General features: G+C 38.1%; 1 protein-coding gene across 4 annotated transcripts in view; it reads left to right on the forward strand.

Moving 5' to 3' along the window:
* Window positions 1-12,045, forward strand: part of GPAM (glycerol-3-phosphate acyltransferase, mitochondrial) — a 63,399-nt gene that overhangs the window by 26,035 nt on the left and 25,319 nt on the right. Inside the window, exons 1-6 of one of the 4 annotated variants that reach the window (XM_011927872.1) lie at window positions 3,573-3,659; window positions 4,453-4,550; window positions 5,541-5,671; window positions 6,765-6,887; window positions 9,263-9,336; window positions 11,582-11,695. In XM_011927872.1, the coding sequence (XP_011783262.1) occupies window positions 5,570-5,671; window positions 6,765-6,887; window positions 9,263-9,336; window positions 11,582-11,695 (413 nt within the window). In that variant the 5' untranslated portion in view covers window positions 3,573-3,659; window positions 4,453-4,550; window positions 5,541-5,569. Of the gene's footprint in view, window positions 1-3,572; window positions 3,679-4,452; window positions 4,551-5,540; window positions 5,672-6,764; window positions 6,888-9,262; window positions 9,337-11,581; window positions 11,696-12,045 lie in introns of those variants that run through there. The other 3 variants (XM_011927874.1, XM_011927875.1, XM_011927873.1) reach the window with 3 other exon arrangements.

Genomic DNA, 12,045 nt, shown 5'->3' on the forward strand with positions numbered 1-12,045 from the left:
TTGCATGGTTTCTGAAGGGAAGTCAGATGTAACTTTATTTATTTTTTGAGACGGTGTTTCGCTCTGTCTCCCAGGCTGGAGTGCAGTGGCAGGATCTCGGCTCACAGCAAGCTCCACCTCCCGGGTCCACGCCATTCTCCTGCCTTAGCCTCCCGTCAAGTTTTTTACTGTTTCTTTTTTAGTAATGTCTAACCTATTAATCCCGTGTGTGTGTGTGTGTGTGTGTGTGTTACGTGTTAAAAATCTCAGATAGTGGTTTTATTATCTCCTAGATATGTCTTTTTTTTTTTTTTTTTAAGATTTTTCACATCTCTACTTCCCAGGCTCAGTCTATTTTTTCTACTTGTTGAACACATTGAGTACAGTCATAATTACTTTCTTGATGTCCTTATTCTCTTATTTTATCTGTCATTTCTGGGATGCATTCAATTCATTGATTTTTTTTTCTCATTACTTTCCTGCTTCTTTTTGCATGCCTGATAATTCTGATTGGATTCCAGATGTTGCAAATTTTACCTTGTTAGGTGTTGGTTATTTTTAATTTCCTGTAAATATTCTTGTGCTTTGTTCTCGGACACTTTGTTCTTAAAAACAGCTTAATGCTTTGGTGGCTGGCTTTTAAGATTTCTTAGATAGAATCAGAGTAGCTTTTACATTAGGGCTACTTTTGCCCCACTACTGAAGCAAAACCATTTGAATTGTGAATTATGAGGTTTTCCAGTCTGGGTGCCAGGATCAGGCACTATTTCTGGTCCCTAGGTTCAGCTGGGTACCTTTCTACTCTGCCTTGTGGGAGCAGAATTAATTTCCTACCCTGTGCAAGCTTTAGTACTTGCTTTCTCTTTTGTTTATACATGATTATTTCCTGCCCTTAGGTAGCTTCCTCACACACATGCTCTAATAAGCAGAAGACTGGAGTGAGATCTGTTGTAGATCTCCACAGCTCCTTCTTTCTCTGTGTAGCTTTCTCCTTGCTGATGTACAACTCCCAGTTCCAGCTGCTTTGGCTTCCCTCCTCTCCCAGTTCTATCTCCTCAACTCAGGGAGTATGCCTAGCTCTTTTTTACTGCTACCTCTGTTTAGTAAATCAAGGCAATTATAGGGCCACCTCATTTGTTTTCCCCCCTCAAGGACCACTGTCCAGCACAATGTTTAAAAGTCATTGTCTTATAAATGCCTGCTTGTTTTTGTTTTTAGTTGTTTTAGGCAAGAGAGTAAATTCAGTCCTGTTGCTCCATCTTAGCTGGCTAGACTGGATTGCTATAAGTTACTGTGGCTCTCTTCATAAAAGATTGCCAAGGGTGTCACCTGTTTCCAAAACAATTGTTAAGTAACATGAAACACCTGACATTGCAATGTACCTCAGCTCCTCAGTAACAACTGTGCAACAAACAGGCATTACCGAAGAGTTGCCTATAAATGAATTTTATGTAAGATGATCCATTTTTCCCTTTGGCTTACATTTTAAAACTCCTGTGGTATTCTCTCTAGTGAATTTGTTGTTACTTTCTCTTTAGTAGTTACTTCAAACCCTAATACTTTCCCCTATTTTCTTCCCTCTTTCTTTTTTTTCCTTGTCATGGGCCAATAACCTGTATACAAAATTTCATAATGTTTTGGGATTAAAATGCAACTTTCTCTAGTTAGCATAAAGTGCTTGAGTATTTAAGTGTGTGCTTATTGCTAAGATTATGTGTGTGGGTTGAATAAAGACAGGTCTTTGACCTCAAGAAGCTCAAAATCTTTTAAAAAATATGAATATAAACTCCTATTGTTTTTGATTGTTTCAAAAGAGGAGAACATTTGCATTTTGGGGTGGATTTACACACAGAGGCATAAGAAAGTTCAAGATTTATACACAGACGCATGAAAAATTCAAGAGAAGGATTTTTTTTTTTTTAAATTTTTCCTTAGCCCCAATAAGTACTGAGGGCTTACTATACAACAAGAGACTTTGGTGTTAACTAAGAGACTGAGGCAAGTCACTGATATAATGTGTTTGTAATCTCCCAGAAGACTTGACAGAAATTGAGAAGGATCCAAGGTGTGGTATTGTAGTACATATTTGAGATGTCACAGGAGAGTGTGGTTATTGAGGGCTGGAGAGATTAGGGAAGGCTTGAAGAACTAGTTCAGGAAGGAACTGTGGAGTTTCAGGGAGAACTGTATAAGCAGAATTAAGAGGATGAGTGCCCATGGCTTGTCTAAGAACAATCAGAGAGGAAGTAAAAGCTTCTGCTGGAGAAGAGGGAATAGCAGAGGCCTCTCTGTGGAGGCCTTATTATGTTCCAGGCTCAGGCATTTGTCCTATGGGGGGCTGTAGATGATTTTTTTCCAGGTGGATATGCACGAAGATGTGTATTGAATAGGGGATTAGGATTAGTGAGCGCAGGAGGGACAAGGACTGGCGGCAGAGGCTTGAAGGAAGGGCATATGCCTTAATCATCTTTGTATTCCCAGATCCTAGTTCATACTTAATGTCTGTTGCTTGAGTGCATGTAAAAGTTTATTCATTATAATTATATTTCGAGACAGGGTCTCGTTGTTGCCCAGGCTGGAGTGCAGTGGTGTAATTTTGGTTCACTGCAACCCCCTGCCTACCAGGCTCCAGCAATCCTCCCACCTCAGCCTCTTGAGCAGCTGGGACTATAGGTGTGTGCCACCACCCCCCCCCCGGATAAAAAGGTTATTTTTCCTTCTAAATTGTTAATGCTTTTGATAATCATTGGCCTTGTCAATGGCATGACAAGTATTGTGAAAGAACTTCATGGTCATTTTGTTCCAAGGGCTAAAGGTAGGCCAACTTCAACTCAGACTCCTTCAAGTCATTTTTTAAAAATTATATTTAAAATTAACTAAATAGTTGCATATATTTAGGGGGTACAAATCAATGTTATGACTTAAGAATACAATGTGGAATAACTGAATCAAGCTAATTGACATATCCACCTCAGATACTCCTGTTTTCGTGGTGAGAACTTTTGACATGTACTCTTAGCGATTTTGAATTGTATAATACATTATTTACTATATTCCCCATGGCGTACAACACATAGTCCAAAGGGGAAAAAAAGTCCTTATTTCTCCTAACTCAGGCTTCTTATCCTACAAACCTTATTTGCTTCTTTACGTATCTCATTCTCCTCCTTAAAGGAAAAGGCACTCAGCCACTTTTGTAGAAATTACACAGCATGGCCATTTGCAATCCCTGCCTCTCCCATTCGTAATAAATCCTACATAGTCTTACAGATCTCATAAAAATTCAGACCACACACATAACCTGATAGCCCACGCGCACATTCCCAACAGAGCCTGGAAGAGGGACAAGCTCCCAGATAAGCTGAATTCACACAAAGCAGAATGAGGTACCCACACACACTCACACACGCATGGCCTAGGCAGTGTAACCATCTGTCCAGGCGCTCACACACTATCTTTAGCCACATACAGGCACGCACAGTCGAGTACACACATTTCACCCTCGGATCCACGAACGCTCCCCGAGACCCGCAGTCCGGGCCCCGCCCCCGGCGCTGGCTCGCCGGTGGCCTGCGTCAATTCCACGCGCCGGTTGCGTCATCATGGTGCACCATTGCAGCAGGCATTGGCCGGGACTTGAAGTGCGGGCTGCTGCAGCGGCCAAAGCCGGAGCTGCTAGGGTGCGAACTGCGAGGGCAGGTGTGGGCTGCGGGAGGCTGCTGTGGCCGGGAGCGCCGGGACAAGTGCATGGAGCTGGTGCGACTCCTGCAAGTTGCTGGGGCAGTCGTGTCCCCTTTTCCCCGACCCCGGAGCTCCGGGCTTCTCCCTGAGAAATGGGTCGGGCTCGTGCAGGGGTGGGGGCAGGATTCACCTCTCCTAGGGGGACCAGACTGGGGCATGGGTTCCCCTGGGTTGGAAGGAGTCCTTACGGACTCAGTCCCCTAAGCATCTGCACGCCCGGAGGCGCCGCCAGCCAGCCCGCCTGGGTCCCTGGGGGACATTGAGGCAGCAAGGGGTGCTCTGAAAGCAGCCGGTATGCTGGAGATAATAACAGCGTCACCATTGATTGGACTGAGCGCTCAGTGTGTGTTACACACTGTTTTAGACCCTTTGTTTATATTATTCAGTCCTCTCAGCAACCCAGGAGGTAAGAGCTATCATTCTGCCCATTTTCCAGATGGGAAAACCAAGGCATAGAAGTTAACCAGCTTATGGTAATAAAACAGTCACACAGATGGTAAGCAGTGGAAGATTTAAACCTCAGAGCTGGTCTTCCAGCCTCTGTCCTTTTCAGATCCTCCAGTCAGCTTCCCTCAGCGCATGCTGGCTGGTGCCTCTGGGATATTGCTTCTTTATTACTCCTTGACCTTGAGCGAACTGTGGGGAGGGAGGAAGTGCAAAACGTGGACCTCCTATTGGCACAAGCGAGCCTCTTTGTCCTCTCCTCATGCCTTCTTCACTTCATTTTCTCAGGCAGCAGCGGCTCCCCTGTTGTATGGATATTCTGCACCCGAAACTGATAGCTGAGTCCTGAAGTTTTATGTTATGAAACAGAAGAACTTTCATCCCAGGTGCATTGGTTTATTCTCTCCCCTAGCCTGTTATGTTAGATTGTACTTATGTTAAATTGTTAAGGACATAGGTGGTTATGCCGAGAATAGCAGTGACTGGAGCAAACCCATGTGGGGATTGTAAAGAGATTGGAATATGCCTTCCAAAGGAACACTATTAATCTAGACATGACCTTTCAGGATGTTAAAGGAATAATTTTAGGCCAGGTGAGAAACAGGCAAAATCAAAAATAATTGAACGCTAGAGACTATGTTTGAAAGTTTTTATGTTTGGGGTTAATATCTATTTTAGGAGTTTATTCTTAGTGAACCTTTTTCCTTAGGGTGGAAAAAAGCTTATCGAAAAGGATGAAAACTTATACATCAGATATTTCAAAATAGTGTGCTTTTCTTTCAGAGCTTTGTAGCTTTGTATTACCTTTGTATTAAAAGTGAAAATGTTTCTTTTAGGACATCACAAGAAAATTAAAATCTTAATTCAATTTAAGTAGGGGAACTTAAGGGGTGCCCTAATTGCCTTAATTAAATAAACATGCCTTCATTCTGCCAGGAACTATTCAATTATTAACAAAAACGAAATAAAAATAAGCTCTTATTTTCACTTGCAAATGACTGTTCATAGCTACTTTGTTTGGATACAATTCATAGCTATTTTGTTTGGAAACTATTTTGTTTGGATACTATATTTTGCTTGGATACTATTCATAGCTGTTTTGTGTGTACACAAAGGATGCAATGTTGTATCCTTATATATTCCGGAAGTCTTAGAATGCAGATGTTGATTTTTTTTTTTTTCTAATCAGGGCCGCCTGACTGTGTTCATATAAACACATCAAAGTCAGTTTTTACCTCGTGACTCAGCATGGTAGAAGTCTATCAGTTCATTTGCTATCCCATTATGGAGCAAAGTAATGTAGAAATCAGAATTTTGAGTTCTGGTGTTTACTCTTCTGATTCCTTGTTAATTTAAGTGGTACATATTTTTTATAGCACATGATTTGGGAATTACACTTTGTGACATGGATGAATCTGCACTGACCCTTGGTACAATAGATGTTTCTTATCTGCCGAATTCATCAGAATACAGTGTTGGTCGATGTAAGCACACAAGTGAGGAATGGGTAAGTTTCAGATAAGCGTTAAAAGCATTCAGGCTAAAAATGTTCACTTCAGTGATGTTTGCGAAGGTGCACATACTAGCAGCAACATAATATCACGTCAAGATTAATAGCTACAGAAACTGGTAAGTTTATGAAGCCTAATAAAAATTTTTATGGCATTATATTGGGAGGAAAAAATGGTTAGGAAATTAATGTACACTGATGATGTTAGAAAATGAAACAATCATTTTGCATAGGAAAAAACGTAGTAGTTTTGGGTTGGGTAAGAAATTTTTTTTTTTTCTTTCTTTCTCTTGGTATGTACTTTCTATGAGTTATACTTAAAAAGCATGAATTTTATAATAGAAGTAAACTTTAAAAAATTAAAAATAGGAATGTATAGTATGAATTCAATCCAAAAGGCATACATTTTCTTGGATTGTTTTTCCTATTTCAGTATAACATGACATATTTTAAATATTATCTCAATTGTCTTTATATAAAAAATAGTGGGTTTTTTATTTTCTTGCCTAATTTTGAGAATGTTATATCTGTATAACAGAGATTTGAGCAACTGAGCTCAAAGTTAAGCATTTTTAGAATAGAAGGGCAAGGTTTGACCCTAATTGAACAACATAGCTATAATTTAAATTCTGGTCTTTAAGTTCCCTTGATAAGATAAAGCAATGTTATATAAGTTTACCTTTTTTTAAAATTTAAAGTAAAATTATAAAAACTTGCTCACTGTGTAAGGCCTTAATGTTCTGTAGTGGGACTATGTGATTTAAAATGGGGTAAGGTTAATTGTTAGACTAGAGATCCAGGAGTCTGAATTTATTTATCTTGCTGTCAGAACTCTGTTTGACTTTCTACAATTTAGTTTTTAAATTTTTGAATACTGCTTTCAGTGTGTAGCTGTTACTATGCTTGGGTGCTCAACTTTTGCTTATGTGGTAAGCTTTTATCCAAGTGTTGATCATGGAGGGAGTACTTAAATGAAAATCACTCCGAATATGCCAGAAGTTTTTCTTCTGTCCAAAATAGTTTTTGAGATCAAGTAGACAAGTATTCTCTTGCCATTTATAAACTTTTTTTTTGTCTTAATATTTATCAGGGTGAGTGTGGTTTTAGACCTACTGTCTTCAGATCTGCAACTTTAAAATGGAAAGAAAGCCTAATGAGTCGGAAAAGGCCATTCGTTGGAAGATGTTGTTACTCCTGCACTCCCCAGAGTTGGGTAAGAACCTTACTGCTTATGGACCTTAATACTCAGCATAAAATATGATTTCCAGCTTTGTAGTAGGCGGTCTTATTGGACTCAATTCACTTTCAGAACAGAGACCCATGTTTATGAACTAAATATTTCAAGTAAAGATGTTGACACACTTTTTGTTTCCATTCATTTATTCAATTATGGTCCCATAATTGATACCAGGTAACATTCTAGTTCTTTTGAGGTTTTAGTGGGATTTTAAGGGGGAGAGTAGATCTTACTTTCAGTTAAGTCTTCAGAGGAGTTAGTGGGAACCTTCATGAACTTTTAGTTGTTGAACTTTAGCATTTAACATTAAAATCCTAGCAAGATAAGAAAGAGATAATGGGACAGAGTAAGAAGTTAAAGCTGTGACTTTGCTCTGAGCCTTTGCTAATGGAAGGTGTCTGTTGACTTTGTGATAGTGAAGGATTGTCACTAAAATGTTAGAATGAAGATTTAAGAGAGTGTATATGGGTTTGTTGATTGTATTTTGGTGAAAAAACACAAGCCATGCAATATCTTTTGCATTACAGTGTAGTCTTTGAGAAGAGTTGAGTGAGTGAGAGGTATGTTTTCGATGGTAGTTGAAGAGAAGAACAAGTTAGCACAGGAACATAGAATTTCATTTGGTTGTGTTCGAAGGCAGTAGAATTGCCTTTTAAAAGTCATTTCTTGATGTTAAACTCTCTCTGGGATCCAGTTACTAGGATGTAGAAATTCTGCTGTTTAAGTGCCTGCCGTTTATAGAGGTTGCACTTGTGTGACTAGGGTAATTGTGCTGTGTGAATTTTCTGCTCAAGGTTGGCTTGGCAGAAAGTTGAATTCTGAGTCTGGTGTAAAGGGGTTTACTAACATGGGAGAGATTTGTGTGGAACCCAAGCAGTTTATGTTAAATGTTCAGGTCTGCTGAAGAACGTCTTGTTATAAATATTGTTTCTTTTAAACCACAAGTACCTTGTTGCAAGAATTTGGTAGAATTCAAGGATCACAGAAATTTCTGGCCTAGGGGTAAGGCTAGTTCAGATTAACAGGCCACTTGAAATCAAGATTTAAACAGAATGTCATTTTCTTTTTAGATCTGACATCTAGTCTAATTCTAATTTTGAATGCTTAAAACAATAACTGCAATGTGTTCTTAAGTCAGAGACTATATTTGGTGGTGGTGATGGTTTGGAGTAAGGGTAGATGGTACAACAGACAATTGATTTTTGCCCTACTATAGTACCTGATGGAGTTGAACTTGATCTTGAATTACTTCCATGACAGGATCATTTAAAATAATTTGCTTAAAAATGTTTTTTTTTTTGGTAACTTTATGATATTTGCTGTCTTTTCTCTGAAATCCTATTTTCCTTTCCTTTAAAGAGATTACACTTAAGTATTTTTATATTTTTTGTTGAGGGAACACTGTGCTTTTTCAGCATTTGAGTGTGGAACAGTTACCTTTTTGCCCATGTTGATAAAGCTATAGACTCAATCTCTGGATTATCTTTCAAGATCACATGTAAAGATGGTGACCAGTAGACATGTGATTTCTCATTAAGTGGACAGTTATTTGGGTGTAATAGAAAGACCATACTCTTTAGATCAAGACATAAGATTGAATCCTAAATCTCTGCTAGCCTTAGTTTCTCACCTAGAAAATGGTGATAACTCTTATGTGTCAAGATTTTTGGGAGATTTAGTAAGCAACAATAACTGCATGGTCCTTAGCATGGTCTTTGTATTTTGGGAAACCTGAAATCTCTGACATTCTTGTAGCTTCACTTCTTTCAGGGTGGAGATGAGGAGTCAAGCAGGAAGGGGTACTATTTCCTTTGGTTTTAAGGTGTTTTTTTTTGTTTGTCGGTTTTTTGTTTGTTTGTTTTGAGACAGAATCTTGCTTTGTCACCCAGGCTGGAGTACAATGGCATTGTGTTGGCTCACTGCAACCTCTGTCTCCTAGGTTCGAGCAATTATCCTGCCTCACCCTCCCAAGTAGCTGGCATTACAGGTGCCCACCACCACACGCAGCTAATTTTTATATTTTTAGTAGAGATGGAATTTCACCATGTTGGCCAGGTTGGTCTCAAACTGCTGACCTTAGGTGATCTGCCTGTCTCGGCCTCCCAAAGTGCTGGGATTACAGGTGTGAACCACTGCACTGGGCTGGTTTTAAGATTTGAAAGATTAATTTTGAATTTATGACTTCCTTTGAAGGCTGAAAAGTACTTTTCAATAAAACTTTTTTCTTCACTTAGATTTTTGAGGCAATGTCTGTTTTTATGCTTGATATTATAGTCATCAAGAACTTGTAATGAGAGCTCTTCATCAATCTAGTTGTTTGTTTATGTCTACATTTACTTTGTTTTATATAGGACAAATTTTTCAACCCCAGTATCCCGTCTTTGGGTTTGCGGAATGTTATTTATATCAATGAAACTCACACAAGGTAAAAATAAATTTCTTGTGTTTTTAATACATCTCAAAAGAAAAACTTCATAATAATCAGTTAATACACTTTAAGCTGAGTTGCTTTGCGTTATTGAGAGTTAATAGAATGTGAGTTTCTGACACAAGAGTCAGACATTATCTGAAAATTGGAAGCAGTATAGCCACAGAGAGAACTATTACTGTTACCACTTGTGTACTTACAAATATTTTCAGGGGAGTGTAGATGTCACTTCTTTGACTTATATTGAGTTTGCATATGAAGTATGCCAAAATGTGGGAAACATTTGTCTGAGGAGACTGGTAGGTTTGAATCTCTTATGATTTATTATGACTATTTAATACTTTTAAAAAAGTATAAATTACTGAAATCTGCCCAATCTGTAGGGTGTTAGAAGACATTTTCTGTATTGAGCAAATGTTGTTTGAGTTATTATTTACCCAAGACTTGACTTAGAATTCTTAAAATTTCTAGGCATATGGGGATAGGCTTGTAAGCACCAGGGTGAGAGAAAAGGGTCTTTGTTTTATCTGTATCTAGGCCAGGGGACAAGGAAGGAGGGTCGAAAGGTTGTGTGAGTGTCTTTGGGCAAGAGAATCAGTAGCCAAATGCTAGCAGTCCTTGTAATTCTAAAAATAGATACCTGGAGTAGGCAGGCAGATAGGCTCAGATGATGAGAAATACTTGAAATTCTATGAAGATTAGTGCAAGAAATCAACTATTTGAAGCCCTTATATTACTTCTCATAATTTGATGATTAGATCAAATATGAGAATGATAATACTTGCATGTATAGTAAACTTTAAAAAATAGAACTGAAGTCTAAGACGAGCAGATCATTCCCAGGCTGCTGGTCTCTCTCCCTCTTTTAAATTTACATTTAAATTTAAATTTAAAAAAGAGGGGAGAGACTTTGGTCCATTGAATTTTTTTGATAAGATGATAAGATCCTAAGAAAAGGGATCTCATGGAGTCTTCCTTATCTAAGTAGATATTTTATATATAAAGCCAAGAGGTTTGTTTCTTGCCCTCAATTAGAGACAGTTAAGGAAAATTGCGTTTGCCATGATGACTAAGCAGTATGAAACTATTCATGAAATAGCTACATGTTCAGCTATTTAGTTCTTCTGTGTATTAAATGAAGCAAAGCCTAAAACATTTTTACACATTCACGTACAGAGTCACACACTCGGTCACTGTCACACTCATGCACATGTGCACACACACACAATTCTTTCAGTCAGTTGCAAAGGGATTACATAGAGAGCTTGGACTTTGTACATTCCAATAATATTTCTGAAAATGTTGGCTGAAGGAAGAGTTTAGGATTAATGTTTAATATATTGGGCCAAATTTTTGGAAGATTTAGACAAAGGAGGAAGAAAAAGAGAATGGCAGGAAGGAGAGGTGAAGAAATAAGTGATTCATAAACAGTTCTCTCTCAAGTTACTTTTTCTTAATTGAGGGCATTCTGGGTCTTTTCAGAGTTAATGAATTGATAATGCGATATCATGTAATCATTACAAATGGTTTCGAATTATTACATAATGAAAGCTTGTAGCATTCTTATTCTGAAACTCCTCTCTCCATCCTCCCATCTAAATACCTCATAGTAATTTGTAACTGACAGGAATATGTTCTATCCCTCAGGTATATTTAAAATGTGAAGGGGAAAAAAAGTGAAAAATTCTGACTTTGTTAGCCCAGAGTGCAAATATTTAGATCATGCTTGACTTCTTTCAACTGATCAGCCTTGTCAATTCAATTAGTCAGCAATTATCTTAGGAAAAAACAAAAACTATAACAATAACAAAAAATTAGCCTTTAATCATAGGAAAAGACTTCTAAATTTATCTTTTATAGCCCATAGCTGTAATTATAAACTGTATGGTTTATTAGAATAGATATAGCTTATATATAGCATTAAACATTTTTGCCTTTTTAATGGCATTAATAAAACCAGATGTTCTTATTTCTTTTGTTTTCATATTAGGGTTATTCAGTACAGTAACACTATTCAAACGTTAATACACAAATTCCAAGTTTCAATTTTAGCTGAGAGTACATGAATAAAATTAGCTGCACAACATTCTGAACTACTAAGGAGAATTTGCTGTAGGAGAACCCTAAATCTCAGAAATAGATGACATTAGGCTTTGTTTTTATGGGTGGAAATTTAGTTTATGATTTAAGCAACTTGTTTTAGGTTTACCTCTAATACTTCTCTGCTAAATCATTTTCACAGACACCGGGGATGGCTTGCAAGACGGCTTTCTTATGTTCTTTTTATTCAAGAGCGAGATGTGCATAAGGGCATGTTTGCCACCAATGTGACTGAAAATGTGCTGAACAGCAGTAGGTAAGGGCGGGACACAGGTGTAAAGGTGGGAAATGGCAGGGATGGGCGGTAGGAGTGGGAGGGGGAAGCAATTCTCCTTAGTAACCTTTAGTTTCTCTGGGACTGTGTCTCAAGAAGTGTTCACATTTCCAAACATTAAATGTTAAGCTCCAAAGGAAACTAAAGAAAGGCAGGCAATAGATGCTTTGGTGACAGTGCCATGTGGGAATAGCAGTCTTGTTTTACAGATTAATAATCAAATGGGTTTCTAAAACATGAAAGGCAAATAGAAGTTCAGAGATGCACATATTTCCAGAATTCTCTGTTTTCTGTAATATAAATGTTGGAGACATTGAATTTCCTATTTTATA

The sequence above is a fragment of the Colobus angolensis genome, unplaced genomic scaffold (genome assembly GCF_000951035.1).
Source record: "Colobus angolensis palliatus isolate OR3802 unplaced genomic scaffold, Cang.pa_1.0 Scaffold75, whole genome shotgun sequence".
NCBI classification, from domain to species: domain Eukaryota; kingdom Metazoa; phylum Chordata; class Mammalia; order Primates; family Cercopithecidae; genus Colobus; species Colobus angolensis.